Source organism: Halichoerus grypus, chromosome 4, assembly GCF_964656455.1.
Source record: "Halichoerus grypus chromosome 4, mHalGry1.hap1.1, whole genome shotgun sequence".
Lineage (NCBI taxonomy): Eukaryota > Metazoa > Chordata > Mammalia > Carnivora > Phocidae > Halichoerus > Halichoerus grypus.
The window spans coordinates 66,290,058-66,315,816 of NC_135715.1; the positions used below are offsets into that span (position 1 = coordinate 66,290,058).

General features: G+C 33.1%; 1 protein-coding gene across 4 annotated transcripts in view; it reads right to left on the reverse strand.

Moving 5' to 3' along the window:
• The window catches only part of NBEA (neurobeachin), a 694,224-nt gene that overhangs the window by 472,791 nt on the left and 195,674 nt on the right, over nt 1–25,759 (reverse strand). For all 4 annotated transcript variants that reach the window (XM_078070461.1, XM_078070460.1, XM_078070459.1 and 1 more), the window contains exons 14-18: nt 24,053–24,132; nt 23,302–23,364; nt 23,102–23,199; nt 19,540–19,632; nt 1,251–1,359 (exon numbers count right to left, since the gene is read on the reverse strand). In XM_078070461.1, the coding sequence (XP_077926587.1) occupies nt 1,251–1,359; nt 19,540–19,632; nt 23,102–23,199; nt 23,302–23,364; nt 24,053–24,132 (443 nt within the window). The remainder of the gene's footprint in view (nt 1–1,250; nt 1,360–19,539; nt 19,633–23,101; nt 23,200–23,301; nt 23,365–24,052; nt 24,133–25,759) is intronic.

The window sequence follows — 25,759 nt, forward strand, 5'->3', positions numbered from 1 at the left end:
AGTTTATAAATCATGTAATTAGAGGAATGACAGACTGAAAGTTGCAATATTAAGCTTAGAAATGAGAGTAGCCAAAATAGTTTTTTTAATTTATCTAAAAGGCAGCCATTCTTAAATTTACTGATGATAATATGAAACAGAAAAAAGATGAAATAAAACAGCTAGTGAAGTAATGTGACAGATCTGGGGTCAAAGTATTATTCCGGATACCATCTGTTTTTGTACAGAGATACAAGACAGTTTTATTGGACAGCACCCCCATCTGGCTCATGCTGTCTATAGCTGCTTCTGAGCCACAGCTGCAGAGCTGAGTAGTTTCAGAGACACCACCCAGCCTGCTGCTACAGACTGAAGGTTTGTGTCCCCACAAATTCCTATGTTGAAATCTAATCTCCGGTGTGATGGTTAGGAGATGTGGGGCCTTTTAGGTGGTGTGTAGGGCCACAGAGCCCTCAGGAAAGAAACCTAAGAACTCCCTTAACGCTTCTGCCGTGTGAGGACATAGTGAAAAGACGGTTGATGAACCGTGAAGTGAGGCCTCACCAGACACCAAATCTGCCACTGCCTTGATCCTGCACTTGCTAGCATCGAGAACTGAGATGGAAATTTCTGTTGTTTATAAGCCACCCAGTGTATAGTATTGTTACAGCCCAAACTAAGACTACCACAAAGCCTAAAATATCTATTACCTGGCCCTTTACCAGAAAATTTTGCCCTCCCCAGCTATAATGAACATTTGGCTTTCTGCATTTCATAGAAAATACTGAGCCCAAGCTATATGACCATCTGTTAGAAATGGTGAGAAAAGGATTTCTGAATTGAAATGATGAGATCTAAAGCTTCTTCCCGATAGCGCCTTTACAAATAATGTTTACCTACAATTTACACCACTATCAACTCTAGGTTACTGTTGGTAATTGCACAGGAGACAGACAGAAAGAATCAGCGGAGGGCGAGGAGAAAACTAATATATAATACATAATGGGTGTGATTCATGTGAGAAAAACTCTGTACAAGTCAATCAGCCAACCCATACTCAAAGAAAAGTCCTTGGACCAACACAAAAAGATTGGCAAATAAATGTACATGGATATGTTTTAAAATAAAATTTTAAAATGTAAGTATGTGTTCATTGAAAAAAAAAAAAAGATTACTGGCTTTTTGATTAATTGACCAACTACTGATCCCAGTTACATAGGTTTCCCACTAGATACATTTTAAATTGTCATCATACATTTTTTTATTTTTACCTCATAAAGTGTGTTGTATGTGGTGACAGTCACAGTGTTTGTATGCAACATCAGCCTTTCTCCAAGAAGAGTGAAAAGACTATGAGTATGCATAATTTCCACTTTTCTCCTGGAGAAAAAGGGGGAAAAAAACAAAATACTATGAAATACATTGGATTTTCTAATCACATGACTTTGGGATAAGAAAGTACAATCTATTAAGCAGATACAGAATCATAGAGGTAATTATTTTTACTAACTTCCATCTACAAAAAAAAAATAACAGTTTATACCACAGCTATCTTCTAAAGTTACAAAAATACTATTTAAACACTCTCAAATAAAATGTGAAATATACAAGTTATAAATTATATAAATGTTGACAGCTATTATTTTCAAATTTCTTATTAACTATTTAGGAGTTATTTTTATTAGGTTAAAACTACTGGTTTCCCCTAACAGAGACCACAGAATTTTTAAGTCCTTTATATCTAAATTTAAAGTCTATAAAATAATCTATGATAAACTTTAATATCAAGAATTTAAAATTATGGTTAAAAGTGAGTACTCCAGTTTGATGATGGGATTACACAGCAAAATAATTCAACAGAAGTAAAGGGGACTCATTATTGCTTGTATTTGTGGTCTGCCGTTGGATTTAAAGCCAAACAAAGAGAAAAAACACCAAAAAACTTTCTTAGTTACTTACTATTGGCTCATTTAACTGTCTCCCCCCACCCACCACCCCCACCAACTCCATAAATAGGATAGAAGGCTCTACTCAAGGCTTTCTGCAACACTTGGCTCTAGCTCAGGGAATTGCTATATGCCTCTCATTTGTGTCACTGTCTTAGAATTCAAGATCTGATTTTCTTGGCTCTCAACCCAAGATACTTCCTTTATCACCTTGATTTTCTATTGTTCCCTGTTCAGATCTATGATATAAACTGACGAGTATTCACCAATTCTTATTCTTTTCTTCCTGAGTCCACAACTATACTATTAATTCCAGCCTCTGTTACAGCCAGGTGTGACCATTTAACTGAGTTTTAGCCAGTGGAATGTGAGCAGGAAAGTCATGAACCATTTTCAGGCCAGGTCAGTAGAATAGCACTCATGCATGTTTTTCATGCTCTTTCCCCAAGGCAGAAACACAGGAGCCACATGATGAAAACAGGGAGGCACAAGATGATAGCAGTAGCCTGGGTCTCTAAATCACAGCTTGCAGGAAAATTGCCTGCTGAGGAACACCCATTTAGATTTTCAGTGAACAAGAAAGAAACTACCAGTTCAGTAAGTAACTAAAATTTCATTGTTTGTCTGTTAGAGCAGCCATTGTTACCTTAATTAATACAGAAATCAAATAATGAACCATTTACATGGATACCGCTCACCTGGAAATCCTCTTTTTTTTTTAAATCCCATTTTTTACTTTTGAGAGAGAGAGAATGACAGAGAGAGAGAATGAGAGGGGTGAGGGTCAGAGGGAGAAGCAGACTCCCCGCCGAGCAGGGAGCCCGACACAGAACTCGATCCCGGGACTCCAGGATCATGACCCGAGCCGAAGGCAGCTGCCCAACCAACTGAGCCACCCAGGCGCCCCGGAAATCCTCTTTTCTAACATCAGCCTCCAAGCTCCACATTGCACAACAAAAGACACAGGGCAGCTGTCTCCCCTCACCTAATCCTCCTCAGTCCAGGGAGGGAAACAGCAAAATAACCTAAACCCAAAGCTTAGGTTTCTTGTGGCTGTGTTTGCAAAACACTTAATAAATAAGATTTAAAAAGTCAACTGGTCATTAGAAAATAAACCAGGACTAATTGATACTATGGGATTATAGAGGGGAAGGCTTTAAGTCTTTTCCAATTCAAGCTACATCCAAGGCAGGGAGGACTGACTTTTATTTGCTCCTAATCAAGAGAGGAAAAAAAAAGCCAAAGTGTATCCCTTAATATATCTCTCTGATACATGAAGCTGGTAAAAGTTATCCGAATTAGGCTATGTAGAATAGCCTAATTAGGAATTTACAGTAATCTCTTACCTGCACCAGTACAGTTTCAACTACTAAGGAAATTCATGCCCTCCTGATTACCTCCCACGATGTAAATGTTTACAGAACAGCTATATTCTAGGCTTGGCGGGGGGAGGGGGACGTGAAGAATGCTCTGCATATACCAGAGAAGAGATGGGTCAACTTCCTCCTGCAGTTTGCTTTAAAACAATGTTTACCAATAAATTTTGCTGCACAGCAGTCAAGAGATAGCCAAAAATGCCATCCATTATCTCAGGCAGAGTGTGGGTGTGCTATGAATCACATGATTTTGTTTCCCACAGAATCCCTAATGAAAGACCCAACTCTATGCATTCAGCTCTGAAAGGCTTCAAAAGGGCATATATGAGAGAAACTGACATCTTGACCCTACTTAACTTTAAGACCTAAACAGACTTCAGGCTTTTAGTGCCAATTTGCGCACCTTTGAATTTTATAGGATTTCTGTCCACTTGAATTAAGAATGTAATCTTATTTAAAAAAGGGTAACCTTTCAATCTCATACACGTTACACATTTATTAGCTTACTAAACAGTCCAATGAAAAGAGACTCCAATTTTCTTCTTCACAAAACAACCCAGCTTTTCTTCCGGATGGTCAAAAAATATTTCTTATAACAAACTCAGACCATATGTTGGAAGAAGAAAAAGGTAAAAGAGACCCATAATTCTATAACCCAGAGAAAATCATTGTAAAGTAACAGTCTGTGTTCTTCTAGATGAATTACTATGCATATAAATATAGATGACAAATATACATGGTATCAATACAATGAAAATAATTCTACATAGGTAATTTATAGCTTTTTTCCTGTAAATCAACAATATATCCTATCTTGAATATTCAATCATTAAATATAATAAGTATGCAGCATAATATATCCATTCACTACTGTTGGCATTTATGCTATTTCCAATTTTTTTCTACCATCAACAAAATTTTGCCCTTATAGGTAAATCTTTGAGTATATCCATTACTATTTCCTTAGAATAAATTCTTTTGCTGAAATGATGGGTGTTAAAAGCTTTTATATTTAATTTCATGAGACTTGGCAATTTATGATGACCTCCAAACATATGTACATTCATACTTCCACCATCAAAACGTAAACACACTTTACCAGCAGCTTCACTCACCAATGTAAACATAAAATTCATATTTTATAAGTATATAATTTAGTAATTTCTTAAAAACTTTATAAAGTGATGTAATCATCAATTTCCAGTTTTGAATATTTTCATTACCCGGAAAAGTTCCCTTGTGCCTATTTGTAGTCACTCCCCATTCCCATCACTACTCCAATGTAATCACTAATCTGCATCCTGGATATTTCATATAAATATAATCATTTAATATGTAGTCTTCTGCATCAGGCCTCTTTCATTCACCATAGTGATTTTTAGGACTCATTAATGTCATAGTGCATCAGTAGTTTGTTTCCTTTTACTTGTGCACCAGTATTTCATTGTATGGATATATGATACTTTATCCCTTCACCAACTGATGGAATTTTGGATTATTTCCAGTTTTGAACTATCATGGATAATGGTATTAAGAACGTCCATGCACAATTATAGGTGTGAACATATGGTGTCATTTCTCTTGAGTAGATACCCAAGCATGGAAATGCTAGGGTATGTGGTAAGAGTTACATTTTTTAAGAAATTAGAAAACTCTTATGGAACATGGCTGGAGTATTTTACATTCCTATCAGCAATGCATGGGAATTCAGGAAGTTGTTTTATGTTCTGGTTGTATGTTATATGTTGTGGTTTTATTCATATCAAACCATTTTCTATTTTTTTTTGTGAGTCTTTTTTGACCTAGGGGTTCTTAGAAATGTATTGTCTACTTTCCAAATATCGGGCAATTTATCAAATCTCTATCTGCTGTTGATTTTTAATTTAATTTTGTTGTGGTCAAAGAAAATATTTTGTTTGATCTCAATTCTTTTAAATTTATTGAAACTTGTCTTATGTTTTATAGTCCAGACCATAATATATTTTATACTTGAGAGCCATTTGCTAACTTTAGGTGGACTGTTCTATGAATGTCAATAAATTGTTCAATTATGATCTTGAACAGAGAGGGTGTAAACAGACTTTCATTAATTATTATTTATTGAAAGGGAATGCTTCTAATATTTTACTAAATAGGACTATGGTAAGTTTCCAGGAGATACACCCTATCAGGTTAAAGAAATCATCTGTTCCTGGTTTCCTAAGAATTCTTATGATGAATGGGTACTGAATTTAACTCAAATTTTTTGTACCCATTAGTGTAATTGCATAGCTATTCTTTAATGTGTTAATAAAGAGATCATATTTAAAGGATATTCTGATATTAAACTATCCTGACAGTCAGCATAAAATAAAACCTAGGGGAAAAAAAACCTTTCTTTTTTTAATATAAATATTTATGGCTAGGGGTGCCACAGCGGCCCAGTCAGTTAAGTGTCCAACTCTTGATTTCAGCTCAGGTCATGATCTCCAGGTTTTGAGATGGAGCCCTGCATCAGGCTCCGCACTCAGCAGGGAGTCTGCTTGAGATTCTCTCTCCCTCTCTCCCTGCTCCTCCCCTTGCTTGTGCGTGTGCTCTCTCTCTTTAAAAACAATAAAAAATAAAATAAAAAAATAAAAAATAAATAAAATAAAATAAAATAAAAAATATTTATGGCTGTAAGTTGTCTCCACTACCACTCAGGCCAACTCTCAGAAGTGTAAATGCACAAAATTTTCAGTATTTTTGACTCTAAGCATTTTGTAATGTATACAATAATTTTTTGTTATGGGTTATTTAAAATTTTTCATTTCCATTGTCTTAGGTCGATTTTTATCATTGATTTCTTGCATAATTGCACTATGGGCGAGAAGTCATCATTATGACAATAATTTAAATTTTTGGACAATTTTATGGCTTCAATTGACAATTTTTACAGTTTTGTGTGTGTTTGAAGAGAATGTATATATGAATCAAGCCACTGGATTTTCTGTACAAATTTATACTATGAAGTTTTTTTGTGATTGCTCTTTTAAAAAGAATATGTTAAAATCTCTAAACCACTTTGATTTCTATTTCAAATTTAGTCAATTTTGCTTTCTGTACCTCCCCTATGCTGTTATATATAAATGCATTTGAAATTGTTTTCTCTTCCTGGTGAACTGTACCTTTTTCCTTACATGGTACCCCTCTTAAGCCTCATTAACTTTTTCGTGTTAAAGCTTATGTTAGTTTATTTAAATACTGATCTACCAATTTTTATCATTTAGTTTTAAAAATAAATAATACTTTTACCTTGTTAAAAAATAATAACATAAAAATATACGGAAATGTTTCACATCCAACTCATACCATCATTCACAGTCCCCACCCTCAACATACAGGTAAACATTTTTCTTATGAAAAACAAATGTGGTAAGGATATGGAAAGAAAGGGAACTTTTGTTCACGGTTGGTATGAATATAAATTAGTTGCAGCCACTATGGGAAACAGTTTCTTATTTCCCTCTGTTTATCCACCACACACACTCTTTTAAATAGATTTTTTAAGGGTAGTTCTAGGTGTATAGCAAAATTGAGCAGCAAGTACACAGAGTTCCCATATATCCCCTAGCCCCATATATGCCATGTACTTGTGGCTTCCTCTAACTACCAACATTCACCCACAGAGAGGTACCTTTGTTATAACTGCCTATCAACTTGTTTCCACCCCCAGTTTTATTCAGATATGATTAACATAAAACACTGCAGTAGTTTAAGGTGTACAACATAATGATTTGATATAGGTATAAATTGCAAAATGACTACCACTATCAGGTGAGTTAACATCATTACCACACAGGTACAAAATGTTTTTCCTGTGATGAGAACTTCTAAGATCTACTCTCTCAGCAACTTTCAAATATACAATATTGTTAACTATAGTCACCATGCTGTACATTATATCCCCAGAACTTATTTGTCTTATAACTCACAGTTTGCACCTTTTGACTACATTCACCCATTCCCCACATTCCCTACTTGCCACCTCTATGTTCTGTTTCTATGAGTTTGGTTTCTCTAGTTTCTACACATGAGATCATACAGTATTTGTTTTTCTCTGATTTAATTCACTCAACATAATGCCCTCAGGATCCACCCATGTTTCTGCAAAGGGCAGAATTTCCTCCCTTTTTATGGTCGAATAACATTCTATTACATATATATGTTAATATATATATATATATATATATATAAAACAACCTACGTGTCCATCAACAGATGAATGAGTAAAGGAAATGTGGATACATAGGTTTCTTCCATATCTTGGCTATTTGTAAATAATGCTGAAATGAACACAAGGGTACATATCTCTTTGAGATAATGCTTTCACTTCCTTTGGATATCTACCCAGAAGAAGAATGGCTGGATCATATGGTAGTTCTATTTTTAATTTTGTGAGGACACTCCATACTGTTTTGCATAGTGGCTGCAACTAATTTATATTCACACCAACAGTGAACAAAAGTTCCCTTTCTCTCCATATCCTTACCAACATTTGTTATCTCTTGTATTTTTGATGATAGCCATCTGAAAGGTGTGAGAGGATATCTATCTACTGTGGTTTTTATTTGCATTTTCTTGATGATTAGTGATGCTAAGCACCTTTTTCATTCACCTATTGGCCATTTGTATGTCTTCTTTGGAACTTCAGATCTTCTCCCCACGATTTTTAATCAGATTGTTTATTTTCATATGAGTTGCATGAATTTTTAAAATCTTTTGTGTATTAACCCTTCATCAGATACGTAACTTGAAAGTATTTTCTTCCATTCTGCAGGCTGCCTTTTCATTTATTGATCATTTCCTTTGCTGTACAAGAGCTTTTTAGTTTGATGTAGTCTCGATTATTTATTTTTGCTTTTGTTGCTTTTGTTTTGGGTGTCAAATCCAAAAACTCATTGCTAAGACCAATGTCTAGGAGCTTACTGCTGTGTTTTCTTCTAGGAGTGTTGTGGTTTCAAGTCTTACATTCAAGTCTTTAATCCCTTTTGAACTGATGTTTGTGTATAATACAAAATAGGAGTCCAATTTCATTCTTTTGATTTTGGCTGTCCAGTTCCACTGATACCATTTATTGAAGAGACTGTCCTTTCCCCATTCTAGATTCTCCACTCTTTTGTCATAAATTAATTGACCACATATATGTGGGTTTATTTCTCTACTCTGTTCCATTAATCCACATCTGTTTTTAAGCCAGAACCATACTGTTTGATTACTATAACTTTGCAATACAATTTGACTTTTTTTCCCCTTTGCTCATTTGTTTTGTCTCTTAAATTCCACATATGAGTGAAATCATATATTTGTCTTTCTCCGACTGACTTCTTTCGCTTAGCATAACACTGTCTAGCTACATCCATATCATTGCAAATGGCAAGATTTTATTCTTTTTTATGGCTGAATAATATTCCACTGTATATGTGTGTGTGTGTGTGTGTGTGTGTGTGTGTTGTGTACACCACAACTTCTTTGTCCATTCATCCGCTGATGGATGGACACTTCGGTCCTTCTCAGTCAAGCTTACTTCAGTCCCATTGAGGCAGGTCTCTCCCTCAGAAGACCAGCACAAACGTCTGCCCACATTATATCTACCAACCAGTGAATTGTGAAGAACCTCAGTTCTGGTGGAGTTGGTGTCAGGTCTTATTTTACAATCAAACCAGAGCACAACTAGTTAAAATTCACTACATTCTGGCCAGAGACCAAACACTGCCCACAGGAGGCAAGGAGAGCCTCTGCAGATTACTAGCCTGAAGAATAGAGCAGCCAAGACACAACAGAGAGCAAGTAGCATACAGCAGAGACATTCCCTGAAGCATCAGGACCCTGCACTACATGACCTCTTCTTCATAAGGGGGTAATGCTTTAGGCACCTTGAGGTCTTTTGTGGTTGCACATAAATTTTAGGATTATTTGTTGTATTTCTGTGAAAGATGCCATTGGAATTTTTATAAGGATTGCACTGAATCTGTAGATTGCTTTGGGTAGTATGGACATTTTAACAATATCAATTTTTCCAATCTGTTTTCACAGAATACCTTCTTATTTCTTAATCAATTTTTTCGTCAATGTTTTACAGCTTTCAGTTTATAGATCTTTTATGTCCCTGGTTAAATTTATTCCTGGGTATTTTATTCTATGAAAACTTTCATTCTTTTTTTTCATCTCTTAACCTCCTATCTTATTTGTCATCTCTGTCTCTTGATGGTACATTCTGCATCATTTCTTCATTTCTATCTTCCAGCTCACCAATTCTTATTTTTTTTAAGTAGGCACAACATGGGGCCCAAACTCACGACCCTGAGATCAAGAGTCAGACACCCAACTGACTGAGCCACCCAGGCACCGCCAATTCTTAAGTTTTATCTAATCTGTTTAACATGACCATGGAGTTAATTTTAATTACTACCTTTTCATTTCCAGAAGTTACTTTTGATTATTTTTTAAAGCTGCATGGTTTAATATTATCTTGTTTCTTAAGAATTATTTCTTCTATTATGCTTGGTTTTCATTTTTGGCATATGAGAATTTACCTACTTTTGTGTGCTCAGCTATACGTCTGAAAGGATTTTTGTTGTATTATATCCAAAATTTATAAATTTTTAGTAGCACGAAGTGTTTCAGGATATCCTGTTATACCCATTATTTTTCTCCTTCAAGAACTCTTATTATTCACATTTAGTCTCCTATTGTGTATATCTTTATCTTTTCTTTCACTTTATTTTTTTGGTCCATGCTTTGGGAACTTCCAGTCCACTAATGTGGATAAACTGGAAAACAAATCATGAGCTAACAAGGCAGATTATGATTTTTGGTGCTCTACTTGAATCTCAATTGCTCTTTCTAAAAATAAAATTCAAAGGTTCCACCATAGCCTCCACCACTAGTTCTCTTTCAGTGAGTACATAGTTTGATGATTCTCCCTTATCTTCTGTTTCTGGCTACTAGCCTTTAATGAGTTGTTATTTTTCATTTTTACACAGTTGAGGTCAGATCTCACTGCTGTGATTTTTACATGATGGAATCCCTGCAGGTGTTGTAAGGCAGAAGACCTTTTAAGTATACTGATCTGTAGTACAAAACTTAGCTTGCTGTAAGTCCTGAGCCAGCATCCCAAGCCACCATACTCCCACAAGTTCAAGGACAGGGCAGATTTATCCCATCATTTCAGGTACCTCTTGGCCTGGTGGTCACTTACATAGAAGTCAATGTTAACATTACTCAGGAGGGAGGGGGGTGCAGAGGAGAGAGAATAAGAGGCAGAGATCTTTCAGAGCAAAGCGATCCCTCAAGATTTGCTGCTTTTTAGTCTTTTCCTTAGGCTTCTAACATAATTCTTTAGCTGCTTGTCATTCCCATGGGAAAGAAAACCCGCCACCAGTTATCTTATTTTCTCTGTTCCTACCCCAGATACGCATAGGAACCAACATTTGCCTGAAGAAAGCCAAATAGCTTAGAGTTGAGAATAGATGGGAAGGAAACTTCTTTCCAATTCTCATACTCCCAGAACCTACATCACTACTTTTTGTAAAGAGACAACTGGTTCTGCCAGAAAAACTGGACTAATTCAACTAGTCCAAAAAGAAATAAACCATTAGGTTAAACAACTGTCAATGTATAACAGGCTAACACTATAGACAGTAAGTTGATCTATTTACAGTATGAATAATGGAGAATTCACCCAGAAGTTACAGGGTTTGAAGTTAAGACATCAGACAAATATACTTGGTTGAGAATTTTTATTTCCACAGTGAACATTCAAATAACATGTGTTTTAAAATTTGTACAAGCTAAAATTACCATAACCGTATTACAGTATAGCCATTCAGGCATTTTGGTCATCTATCTGAATCATTTGTTAGATTCTGTTCTGAGGATAACCGTAATCAGACCACTTACATGAAAGAACAGTTTGGCTTTCTCCTCAAGCATACATCCAAGTTAGGGTTCTCAATTTTTTTAGGGGGCAGAGGGAGAGAGAGAATCTTAAGCAGACTGCCTGCTGAGCACAGAGCCTAACGCAGTGCTCGATTTCATGACCCTGAGGATCATGACCTGAGCTGAAATCAAGAGTTGAGATGCTTAACTGGGGATGCCCCAAGTTTCTCACTTTTATGTAGCTTTTTATTTTGGAAATTTTTAAGATTTACAGAAAAGTTAAAAAGATAGTACAGAGAGTTCTCATATATTATTCATCCAGCTTCCCCATACGTTAATATCTTATCTCATCATGATATATATGTCAAAATTAAGAAATCAACAGATACAATATTATTAACTATACTATAGACTTTTATTCATATTTTACCAGTTTTCCTTAATGTCCTATTTCTGTTCAGGATCCAATCCAGAGTACTACCTCAAATTTAGTCATCATATCTCCTTAAACTCCTCTGATCTGCAGCAGTTTCACACTCCTTTTTTTTTCATGCCCTTCAACAATTTTGAAGAGTATTGGTCAAGTGTTTTGTAGAATATCCTTCAATTTGGGGATGTATGATGTTTCCTCTGGACTAGACTTGGGTTATTTTTTTTAGAAGAATACCACAAAGATGAAGTGCCTTTTTCATCACATCATATCAGGAAATACATGGCATCAACATGATGTATGACTGTTGATGTTAGCCTTAATTAATAGTGAAAATCACTGCCAGGTTTCACTATCCTTTAGAAGCAAGTCAGTAAGTCCATCTCACACTCAAGGAGAGATTTAAGTTCCATCCTCAGGAGGGAAGAGTAGCTGTATATACTGTTGGGAACAGACTTCTCAATTTTAATGATAGATTTCAAACCTATCTCTAGTTCAGCCGACAAAGTGTATGGATCTAACAACCTGTATTCCAGGCACTTGATAGAAATTATAAACTAGGCATTACAAGGGACCAACCCACCAGACTCAGTTTAGCTTCATCTATGGACCCATCTCAGATTCCCTGCCAGACAATTGCTCTGTACACAAATGAGACACTGAGTTTGTGTGATATTTCATTTCTTAACAGTTTTAGAGATGATTTTCATATGTTTTTAGTTATATACTCAAATTCTTTATAAATACTACCTATTTCCTCTTCCCTAATAATTGTTTTATTTTTTTCACACCTTAAACAATAATTAATAGTAATAATTATAGTAGAAACACTTATCTCACTGATCTGAATGCTGCTAGTATTTCATACTTAAGTTTTATATTTAAGATAAATATCATAGAAGATACGTTCTGCTTTTATCAGAACTACATGTTAAATTGTACCTATTACCTTTTTGCTAACAATTTAAATTATCACATTGCAATATACTGTGATTAACCATCTTAAATCTACTTTAAAACTCAGTGAGGGAAGCAGTATGGTTTTACTCATTTACAGGGTAAAAACTGAGGCTCAAGGATGTTTCCAAAACTATTCGGAAAATTTGTGACTAAGCCAGGATCCAAACCTATGCAGTCCAAATTGAAAGGCAATGAATTACATGTATTTTACTAACCATTATCTCTATTAACCATCAACTAATACATACTTTGCTTTAAATGTTATATTTTATATTTAGATTTAATTTTATTAGCATATTGATAGAAATCATTTGGACTTAATCCCCTGGGTAGCTAAGTAGTTAAGAAAACACTTATATTCAGTGTTACCTCAGTCCTTTTACATGATTGCACCAATCAAGAACGCCTCATTTTAACTAATCAGTCATTGATTCTATTCAATTCAACTCCATCAATAAAATAGTGAACGAAAATTCTTCCAAGATTTAAGTTGCTTGTTATTTTAAAAATATTTGTAGTTTTTTCTAAACAATGTTATTATTAAAAATTATATCAATAGGTTAACATTCACATGGTTAAAAAATTAAATTGATCCACATCCACCTTCATTTCTATCAACTCCCCATTAGGAGGCACTGTTCTTTTTTTTTTTTTTTTTTTAAGATCTTATTTATTTGACAGAGAGAGTGAGAGAGCACAAGCAGTGGGGAGCAATAGAGGGAGAAGGAGAAGCAGGGAGCCCAATGTGAGGGCTGATCTCAGGACGCTGGGATCATGACCTGAGTTGAAGGCAAACGCTTAACCGACTGAGCCACCTAGGCGCCCCTAGGAGCCACTGTTCTTAGTTTCTTGTTTCTTACATATCCTTCTAGATTTTCTTAATGTAATATAGGAAGTGCTAAATTCTTATATCCTCTTTTTTATACAAAATCACACCCAGTACATACTCATCTATACTATTTGTTTTTAATCATGCAACAATGTAATTGTGATATCAATATACTAAGAGTTATCTCACCAGTTTTGTTTTACAACTGCATGGCATTCTATTTAATGAATGAGCCATACATTATTTAACAAATCCCCTATTAATGGAAATTTAAGATTTCTCCTAACATTTATGATTATAAACAACAGAACAATGAATAACTCTGAAGAGTCATGTTTTCACATGGGTATAAGCGATAAACTGCTGGGTTAAAAAGTATATTTATTTGTAATTTTGACAGACACTGATCAAAACTAACACTGCATTCCAAATGGGACTATACTAATTTCTGCTCCAGTTAGCAATATGTGAGAATGCTTGCTGCCCCCATAACCAATCTAATATATTGATGTGTTACTTTAGTTTCAGATTAGATTCGCTCCCCCCCGCTTTTTTTTAAAGATTTTATTTATTTACTTGTCAGAGAGAGAGCACAAGCAGGGGGAGCAGCAGGAAGAGGGAGAAGCAGGCTCCCCACTGAGCAAGGAGCCCAATGGGGGACTAGATCCCAAGACCCTGGGATCATGACCTGAGCCAAAAGCAGGCGCTTAACCAACTGAGCCACCCAGCGTCCCTGTATTTCCCTTATTACAAGTAGGACTCCATTCTTTTCAAATGTTTATGTGCCGTGCATATTCTCCTCTATGAGCCAACCATTCATTCATATCCTTTTCCTCTTTTTCTACTAGGTTGTCTTATCAATTTCTAGGAAAAGCTGGGCAAAATTATATGAAATTCTTTTAATTTTCTCAGTTTGTATATTAATTATGGAAATTGTAATTTATTTTGTACATTCATACTTTTGCCCTTTCTTGAGTTGCTTAATGATGATTTATCCGTCTGTATCATGAGTTTTAAAAAATCAGCTTTTTAAATGATTTTCTGTGTCCTGAATCATTAATTCCTACTTTTCTATTTATTAATTACTACCTTCCATTTATTTGGTTATTCTTTTCCTAACTTATACATTTTAATTTTTTTTCTGTATTTTCTTTTTATTGCTCTGTAACTATGGATATTCCCGTAAGCACTTCTTCACCTGTACCTCATAGGTTTTCTTGAAGTTGTTTTTTTTAAATATTCTGCAGTTTGTCCATATAATTGTGGGCTTATTTCTGGGTTTTCCATTGTATTCTATTGATCTATGTATCTATTTTCATGCCAATACTATACTGTTTTAATTACTACCACCTTGTAATATAACTTGAAATCTGGAATTGTAATACTTCCAGTTTTGTTCTTCTTTTTCAAGACTGCTTTGTCCATTTGGGGTCTGATCTTTTGTGGTTCCATACAAGTTTTAGGATTATTTGTTCTAGTTCTGTGAAAAATACTTTTGGTATTTTGATAGGGATTGCATTAAATCTGTAGATTGCTTTGAGTGATACATTTTAACAATATTGCTTTTCCAACTCATGAGTATGGAATGTCTTCCCATTTCTTTGCATATTCTTGACTTTCTTTCATCAGTGTTTTATAGTTTTTGGAGTACAGGTCTTTCACCTCTTCAGTTAAGTTTTATTCCTAGATATTTTATTGTTTTGGTACAACTGTAAATGGGATTGCTTTCTTAATTTCACTTTTTGCTGCCTCATTCTTAGTGTATAGGAATACAACAAATTTCTGTACATTGATTTTGTAATCAACAAAGGAGGACTGAATATATACAATGGGAAATTGACAGCTTTTTCAACTAATGGTGTTAGAAAAACTGGAAAGCCACATGCAAAACAATGAAACTGGACCACTTTCTTTCATTATACACAAAAACAAAGTTGAAATTGATTAAAGACCTAAATGTGAGACCTGAAACCATGAAATTGCTACAAGAGAGACATGTAATAATCTCCCTGACATCAGCCATAGCAACAAATTTCTAAATATGTCTCTTGAGGCAAGGGAAATAAAAGCAAAAATAAACTATTGGGACTACAGCAAAATAAAAAGTTTCTGCCCAGCGAAGGAAACAATCAACAAAACTAAAAGGCAACCCACAGAATGGGAGAAGATATTTACAAATGACATATCCGATAAAGGGTTAATATCCAAAATATATAAAGAACTGATATAACTCAACCTAAGGAACAGATAATCCAATTAAAAATGGGCAGAAGACATGGATAGACATTTCTCTAAAGAAGACATACAGATGGCCAACACACACTTGAAAAGATATTCAATATCACTCATTATCAGGGAAATGCAAATCAAAACTACAATGAGCTATCATCTCATACCTGTCAGAATAGCTAAAATCAAAAACACAAGAAACAAGTGTTGGTGAGAATGTGGAGAAAAAGGAACCCTCTTGCACTATTGATGGGAATGCAAACTGGTGCAGCCACAGTGGAAAACAGCATGGAATTTGCTCAAAAAATTAAAAACAGAACAGTACTATGATCCAGGAATTGCACTGCTGGGTATTTACCCCCAAAATACAAAAAGGAATACATGCATCCCTATGTTTACTGCAGCATTATTTACAATAGCCAAACTATGGAAACAGCCCAGTGTCCACTGATAGATGAATGGATAAAGAAGATGTGGTATATATACACAATGGAATATTATTTGTCCATAAAAAATGAAATCTTGCTATTTGCAATAACATGGATAGAGCTAGAGAGTATAATGCAAAGCAAAATAAATCAGAGAAAGACAAATACCATATGATCTCACTCATATGTGGAATTTAAGAAACAAAACAAACAAGCGAAGGAAAAAAAAGAGAGACAAAAAAAGACTCTAAACTATAGAAAATAAATTGATGGTTACCAGAGGGGAGGTGGGTGAGGGGGATGGGGAAAATAGGGGATGGGATTAAAGAGTACACTTACCATGATGAAAAATAAAATAAAATAAAATCCTGAAAAAAATTCTGCATTTTGTGTGCATCTTCTCTTTGACACAAACGTTTAATACATTTTAAATTTCTAGGTAGAAGAAATTTTGGTTTCAGATTTTGTTCCTATTTTCTTTTACTGTATGTTAATAAGACAACCTTATCTGTTTTGTTTTTATGTTTTAGAATTTTTCTTTGATGTCTGCTATGCCGTGTCAAATTTTCATAAATGTTCCATGGCAGTGAAGTTATTTTCTTTATTAACACGATATAGACTTCAAACTATATTAAACAGATTTACCTTGTTATTTATGTTACTTTACCCCTTGATTTTTTATGAACCAAGACAGGTGAAATAAAAATCATTTTAATGTTTTAAACTAATGGTAATTGTATTATTTCTCCTATAATTTCCTTTTCATGAAAGTTTCACCCTTTAACATTGTGTGTCCTTCTTTATGTTATTTATTGCTTTCTGGCTTGACTTCTAATTTGTCCAAAGCTAAGATCATGATTCCTGCTTTTTTCATTTGTATATATGTGGTATAACCTTTAGGTATCCTTTAATTTTCAGCCTTTCTAAATCACTTTATTTTAGTATGTTTCTTGCTTATAGATCTGCATTTTATTACTGTGATGAACTTTTTTTTCCTTAAAATACAAAAACTTACATTTATTTTTATGGCAGATGTTTGGTGTTAGATATGTCATATTTAATAGGTTTTTAAAGATTCCATTACACATATTATTCTCAGTTTTATTTATACAATTCTTTAATATCTTGAAAGCATTATAATTTCGCCAAATTTCTTATCTCTTTAACTGTAAAGGAATAAGAAGGCCTCTATGTGTTTAGAAAGTGTATTTCCCCATTATGAGCAATGATAAATTCAATATATTTACTCTTAATTTTTCATCTCTCCTTTGTCATCTAATTTTAGTCAGTAAGCCTGTGTTTCTAATATTTCATTTGTAAGCTTCTTATGGATAACATTTGACTCTTTGGATTTACTCTACTTTCTGTCCTTCCTCAGTCCTTTCCCAATTTGTTATAACTGTAGCATTTCTGCATTAATAGGGCCTATAAAAGTAAATTCTGGTCTGTCACTCTAATTCAAACGTTTGTTTTAGGCTAGTTTTCACTGTTAAATTCATTCAGTGTTCACCAGTAGTACTTAGCTATAGTGTGTCCAGTCATCCTGATTAGCTGAACTTTGTCCCCAGAAATTTTCTTAATAATTATTCAGAAAAACAAGTCCTGTATGGTTAAAAATTGTTTGGCAGCATCCTTTTTAGTTAAACGATACTTTGGCTCCCATTTTCTTTACTTCAATATCCTATGGGTGTTGCTCTATGTTTTCTTTATTGAAAAACACTGTAGAAAAGTCTAAAGCCCAACTCAAATTTCCCCCTATTTGCACACTGCTGAAAAACGATTCTTGACTTAATTTAAATCCAATAGTTTACTTTTGTGCTGACCATTCTAGGAAAATTCTCCCTGGTACACAGCCTGACTTTTTAATATGGATGGCAAAATCTTACATTAGGACTTCACTGCATTATAGCTTTAAATATTTGTTTAGTTCCATTGTTCTGCTTTTCTTATTTGGGAACTCAATTTACACCATTGTTGGAATTTCTGTGCTTTCTATATCAATCATTTTCTCTTTGATCCTTCTAAACTCTTATATTTCCATCCACACATATTATTTGCTTTCTTTTCATTTTTATCTTCTGTGTATCTTACTATGCCAACCACACAATTTATCTTCCTTTAGGCTTCCTCTGATTTCATTTTTATTTGTATAAATTTTTTTTTCTTCAACAAAAATAGAAACTTTCCTCCAAAGTTTTGTTAGTCCATGATCCAACACTTCTGTGTTATCCTACCATGTCTTCCAACTTCTTGAAATTCTGCTTAGTAGTAATCCTTCCTCAGAGCAATTCATTCCTTACTTTTTAAACTTACAGTAAAATTTCTAATCATAATTATTACGTACTCTATAACAGTATTTTTCCAGTGAGTGTTCTTATCTGCAGGTTAGTTTTGCTTATCTTTTCCACATTGCTATATTTTTAAATGTGTTTTCTTAACAATTTTTAAGAGGTTGCATCTAGGGCTAGAATCCTTTCTTTAATTTCTCCTAATCAATTTCTTTTACTTAACCAGTTACATGAGTAGTCCTTCTCTCTTAATATTAAAAGTACATGTGCTTTCACTCTCAGTATTCAACCAACTAGTACATTTACAGTTCCTCATATATTCATAATTCTTTCCTACAATCCAGGCTTTGTTGAACTATTTCCTATATTTGTAATATGTCTTTTCTCCTTTACTTGACTATTGATTTGGTACCAAAATAAAAAGCAATCTAGTCTTTCAAACTATTTAGCATGTTAGAGATGTCTTATCTGGATCTTGTGTAGTTTTCATCAGTGTTATCAATAAACTCTTCGTAAATTTAAGCACCAAAAAGAAATGGCAACAGTGAGGTTTTGAGAGGAACCCCATCTATCAATAATTAAATGATACTTTCTTGGGCTCATTTGTATAGAAAATGAATTTTAAAAAGAATAATTTTGCACTGGACAACATAATATGAAAAACATTCATTATATCAGCAAGTGACATTTAAAAGTATCTAAATTCTGGACTTTAGGGAAAAAAGAAATATTCCAGGATATTTAAATAACAAAAATAACCAATAAGCCTCAATGTTAGAAAAAAAATACAAATAATAAAATACTGACTTAGCATGTAAGCAAAAGAGCAACTCTCATATACATGGTATTCCCTGTCAGGAAACTTTTCATTAAAATCATATCCTTAAGTGTTTTGTTTTATTTGATGAAATATTTTCTTACATCTTTAAAATGAACAGTATTTTCTTTCAGCAAACAAAAATACACTATATTACTTAAATTGTGAATTTGTTCTATAATCTACTATTAATAAACATTCTTTTATAAAACAGTTTTACAACTTTTACAACAGGAAGCTATTATTTTCTGCTATAAGATTATTCAAGTCAAATTTCATGTTCCATTAGATATGAAACTACTAAAAATATAATTTCAATAGGTATTTCCACAATTCCTTATGAAAAACATCAACTTACTTGTGACCTAAATGCTTCAGAAAGTATCCCAGAACTTTCAGAGCTTGAACCCAAATACTTTCACTTTTAGAAGCCAATAATTTGTAGATTACTCTAAAAAAAATGCAGAAATAAATAACATTTTAAGCACTTACAAATATTAAAAATATAAGCACTATATACTTTACAATGAATTATAAATATAAAAAATACAAAGTACCTTTCAGGATTTTAAATTCTTTGGAAAAATTAAAAATTAGCACATTTTACTAATATTTCTTTAAACTTGGCCTTCAAATAAATACTCAAAAGTTCAAAGTGATTTGTTGCTCATAAGTGTTGCCTTCTAGTATATTGAAAAAAAAATTCTATTTTAAGATACATACTTAGTTAGGCTGTATTTCCCCTTCTGTTAGAACTGCCCCTGACATTTCTTCTTGATGACCTTTTTTTCTTGTTTATAGCTAATTGGACCATGGATAGATACTTGCCCAATTATTTCTCTTTTCTGAGCATTTGGAGTGAGTTCTGAGAAACAATATCTAGTACTTTTTGGGCTCTTGAATTAGAAAATTATTTAAAACAGAAACTATAAGGCAGCCTTGTTTTGTTCACAGAGACGAGTCTATACACAAAAGAATAAAGCGACCATATAGGAAGTAGCAGAGAAAGCAAAGCTGTTTCCTTATAGCTTTCCAATTCCTTGTTCTTACCTTAATGAGATTTCTATAACAAACACATTATTCTGTTCTTACTTATTGGTTTGAGAAGTTTTCTATTACTTGGAGCAAAGAAGTCTCTACTAACATATAACCCAACCTAATATATACAGTCATTTGAATATGATATAAGAACAGGGCTATATCCATTATAATTTTCATAAATATTTAAAAATTTTTATCTTGTGTTTATTCCAAAACATAAAAGTAAATATTTTTTCTATAAGGTAGTAGGGAACAATAATAACTATATTCTTTTGCAACTAATTCTAGAATTTAAGAAAGTTCTTTGAAGGTGGTAGTGGTGACTATAAAATTAGGATGTGTTTCATTGTATTACGTCTTTTTAAAAAATAAAGTGTCATTTTATGCTTCAAGATGAAGTAATTGAGGCTAAACAAAAAGTTGGTATTAGTAGGTACAGTATAATTTTTATATCGTTTCAGTGACATTAACAAAAGGGAACAAATTACTTAAAGCTAGTCACATCTGTTTTAACAGTGGCTTATACTACTAAAAAAGAAAATAATATATTGTTGACATTGCTTTTTATTTGTGAGTTACTCTACTGAAGAACAGACTGAGATAAACATTAGAGTTACTATTTCCTTTAGAAGATGATTTTTTTCAAAAGCCTCACGTTCCTAAATGTGTATTTACATTGAAATCTATCTTCAGAACTTTTATGAACCACGATCAGTAATTAAAAAAAAAAAAAAAAAGTATGAGAATAGGAAAGTTATACACGTAAGAAAAAGAACTGTTCAGGAAATCATGACAAAGAACATTCAACAGTAAAAATAATCTTGAGAACCAAAGTAAAAGCTCACAGCCTAAGAAATTTACTGACATATCAGTTAATGACTGTGTACCTGAAATATCATAAGATAGGTGAATCCTAATTAATCTGCTTGAGCTTACTATATTAAGCCAGCAAATGATCTAAATTACTTGAGACAAGTACTTATGTATTCTTTTTTTTAAGATTTTCAGATATAAAAATATCACATTTTTAGCTGCTCAGTTCAATGTTGTATTATCACATGGTCTTTCTTAAAGCCAGTTAAAATGTCACCAGAATTAAGTTCATTCTTTGCGTTCAGTTGTTAGTGTATATAAATTACAATTTATCAGAATTTTCCCCAGAAAATATTTTATATATAACTGCTATCCTTGGGTATCTCTCTTTCTAAGATACAGACCTTTAAGTGTTCTATCTAATAAGCCTATTTTTTCTGTATCTTTAGTCAAAGCCTACATTCTCCACATTTTTTTTGAAACGGAGAAACTGAAGAAAACCTTCCATCTTTGTCACTGTTTTGAACACACTGGTAACAATAGGACATGTTTAGCAGGTTTCAATCATGAGCAACCAGGCCTTGGTATTCATTGTGTCTAATCATTCCACTCATATTATACATATAAATCACTATTTCAGTCCCCTAAAGATCTAACCAAATATCATTCTCCTTTGTAAGATCGTATTTTCACTCTGTCAAAGTAATGCAGAATTTTGTGTCTGAATTTCATATTAACCAATCTAGGGTTGGTATCATTCACAAGGATGATGAGGACAATTTTAATTGATTCACTTATCAGTTGATATAATAAATAAAAGAGATACTAGGATCTAAGGTCAAGGATACTAATTTTTCAATCTAAATATATTTTAAGAATAAGTATAACTGTATTATATGATTAGGTTGAACCAAATATGCCATTATTTAGTAAACAGTTAAGTATCAGCAATTTCATATAGTTCAACCTCATAGTAAGAAAATATTTATAGTTCTTAATAATTAAATGTGTAATCCTCTTCTTCAGAGTAGCAATTCCATGGCTTGTAAACTCAAAGATCACAGTGATAACTCAAACAGAACATCCAATAGAAATGATGTGATTGCTTCTCTGATTTGGAAAGAAGTCCTTCAAATCTAGAAAACTGTCATTTGTTGATATAAATGGCCAAGTAAAAGAAGCACTAATAAAATCCTTTTGTAGGTATATTATTTCCAAATTCTTTTACAACCTGTGGAAGTTCACTGAGTTGCACATGGCATAACTTAGATTTCCTCTTCATTCCAATAATTCAGACTTCAGAAAAATTAAAAAGGAGAATCCCTAAGGGGCTAGATTATAGGCTGAAGTTCATAAGAATACTAATCAAGGAACTATTTTTCACTTACCTACATAATTACTTACAATCATTCTAACTAAACTTAGTCTTCAAACTCTTTTGGTTTTGTCCTCTTGCTCCAACTACATTGCCACTGTCCTAACTCATCATCCCTAATACTGATGAATAAAATAATCTCTCTACTTATTTTGCTACATCAGTTTTATCCCTCTCCAGTTCATTTTCCACACTGCTGACTGTAAATCTAACAAAATAGAAATCTGAGCAAATCAGTACCCTATTCAAAATACTTTATTTCATCATAAACAGAAAAAAATCTAAACCTCTTTCTATTATGTGGCCAGTATCTTCCAAATCTGGCCACTATCTAGTTCTTGAGCCTAAATTCATACAATTTTCCTGTGCTCTCTTTTGCTGAAATATACCATGTTTCTTGTCTTCCTGCAAAAAATATATATATATATATATATATTTGTTCTTCACACTAATTGAAATATCTTTACTACAGCATCACAATTTAATTACTCTTCTTGAGACCAAGACCCATTCTTTAAATAGTTCATCAGTTGGAGTATTAGAAGATTAATACTAGCTTTCTCCATTTATTTCCTTCTTGTATGTAAGATTTTGCTGTATTTATTCAAAAGTTCCTAGAGTAGGAGTTATTCTAGAAAGCACAACTGTACTCAATTAAAGTCTACTAGTAATACTAATATTATAATCATACCTTATTCCATTTCTTTGATCAAATGCTGGTATCATTGAGGCTGGGTGTTCTGACATTAAAGCCACTAGTAACTGTAACACATCATGAATATTTTCATCCTGCATAATAAGGATCACCAAAAAAAAAATTTCTTTAGTTAATATTTTATTCTAGTACTTTGCATAAAATAATTAAAATAGAAGACCCAGACCATGTCCTACCTCATGCATGGTAAGTAGGTAATTTAATATACTCTGAAGTTCATCTTCCTTGACCCCTCGATCCTAATTTTAAAAAAATATATATTATTTAAATCTAAAACTTTAAAGACAGGCATCAAATGATCATTTAAAAAAAAATAAGAACAACTTAAAAGTAGTGATGTTTTCATTAAAATCTTTAAATATTTCATAATTCATAGACTATATTATTTCCACTTAAATAAGTAAATATTTGGAAAACTGTATCTAGTCTTTTAAGGCTAATATTTGACTGACCATCACTATCAAAAGTTAGTATATTTTGATCTAACTGTATTCATATTATTTTCTAACCATTTATTCTTTTCTTAAAATAATGCAAAACTTTATAGAACCAATTGATGTATATTTTACCTTTATTTTCCATTTTTCTTTATCTTAATCTTTTAAAAATCCTACTGTGATAAAATACATAATGTAAGTCTTCTCATACAGGTACACAGACCATTTTCTGGAATAAAACTTTATACTCATATCTTATGCATATGTTCCTTGTTCATTTCCTATACCTCTTAAAATGGATGATCTCAAAGAGGATTAACAAAAAGTCAAGTTTAACAAAAGTTAACACTAAGATTTACTTTAGGATTTTGAAAGCTATTCATAAATTACAAATAGTTACTGCTAATTTTACAATATTGATTTTAAACAATGCCAAAAATTCCTCTTCATCTAATATATTGCAGTTCTAAATAATGTAAAATTATTTTACCTTTAGTATGAGCTGTTTCAGAAAAAGTAGCATAAATGCCCGTAGTGATATAATTTCCTTTTGTGATGGCCGGGGACCATCTAGAATAAAACAGAAAACATAAGAAAAAAAAAAAGGAAAAAAACCCTCATGATACTAAATAAGCTTAATGCAATTATGTTGGAATACTATGGAATTCTTTACAAGTTGTATTTATTAGGATTATAATATTTGTTAGTATTAATGCTATACCATTTCAATTATATCAGAGGATTCAAACTTTAATTTTCAGATTTTGGTAATTTCAAATTATTCACCAAATGTCAGATTTGTGGAAAAGAATTACTTTTTAAAAAATTATAACATCGTGGGCGCCTGGGTGGCTCAGTTGGTTAAGCGACTGCCTTCGGCTCAGGTCACGATCCTGGAGTCCCAGGATCGAGTCCCGCATCGGGCTCCCTGCTCGGCAGGGAGTCTGCTTCTCCCTCTGCCCTCTTCCCTCTCATGCTCTCTGTCTCTCATTCTCTCTCTCTCAAATAAATAAATAAAATCTTTAAAAAAAAAAAAAATTATAACATCGTAACATCCATTCATAAGTGTATAATCATCAAGTGTTCACATAAATAACTTTTCCTACTTTTATTAAATTAATAGGTTCCCTTTTCCCCCAAATCCAAGTTTTCCCAACATTTCTTTCATCTTCAATTAACCTTTCTTCACTTAAAGACCATCTCCATTTTCACACCACACATTATATAACAAAGTGCAGAAAAAGTGACACTCTATTGTAATTATTTGCTTTGCAGCATTTTTCCCCTTGTAACTTGTATATACCAAATACGTATTATAGTGGAAACTCAAAAAATGCTCGAGTCAATAAATGAAAATGAATGTGAATAGTTAAAGTGTACATATTAATTCCATAACACCTAAATTTCAAAGTAATTAATTGCAAATATTTAATTACCAATAAATGAGATTATTCAATATATATAGAATATATATAACATATATAATATACATAGTATACAATAACTAAATTATACCTTTAACTATGTAACTAGAACTACGAAAGCCCTTAAATATCAAGCCTTTCTTGAAGCAATGAGAATTTATATAGCTTCTTTATACGTTTTAAAATAAAAATCCCTATATGTATAATATAGAACATCTTTTATTCACTCAATAAATATTTATGTGCAAATTATTACTCAAACAATCCATTCCATCTACTCTTGAAAAAGAAATCTCTTTCTTATTTCCCAGACTGCCCTCTACATTTTTGGCTCCACTATAGTCAATAGTGTACAAAACACCCTTTCCTTCCTTACCAACACTTGGTATTAATTTTTTAAAAATGATTTTCATTGTGGGGGAGCCTGGGTGGCTCAGTTGGTTAAGCATCTGACTCTTAATTTTGGCTCAGGTCATTAGATCAGGATCATGAGATTGAGCCCTGCATCCCGCTCTGCGTTGAGCATAGAGCCTGCTTAAGATACTCTCACCCTCTCTCTCTGCCCCTCCCCATCTGCTCATGCTATCTCAAAAAAACCCTGTTTTTTTACATACAGAAGATGTAAATGTACAACCTAATGAATTGGTATAAAATGAACACCTCTATAACCACTTTTTAGGTCAAGATACTGAACGCTGACAGTAACCTGGCAAAGAAACCCATTAACGATTGGTATGCAGGTAAAGGAACTACACGAGTGGAGGGGTGAGGTC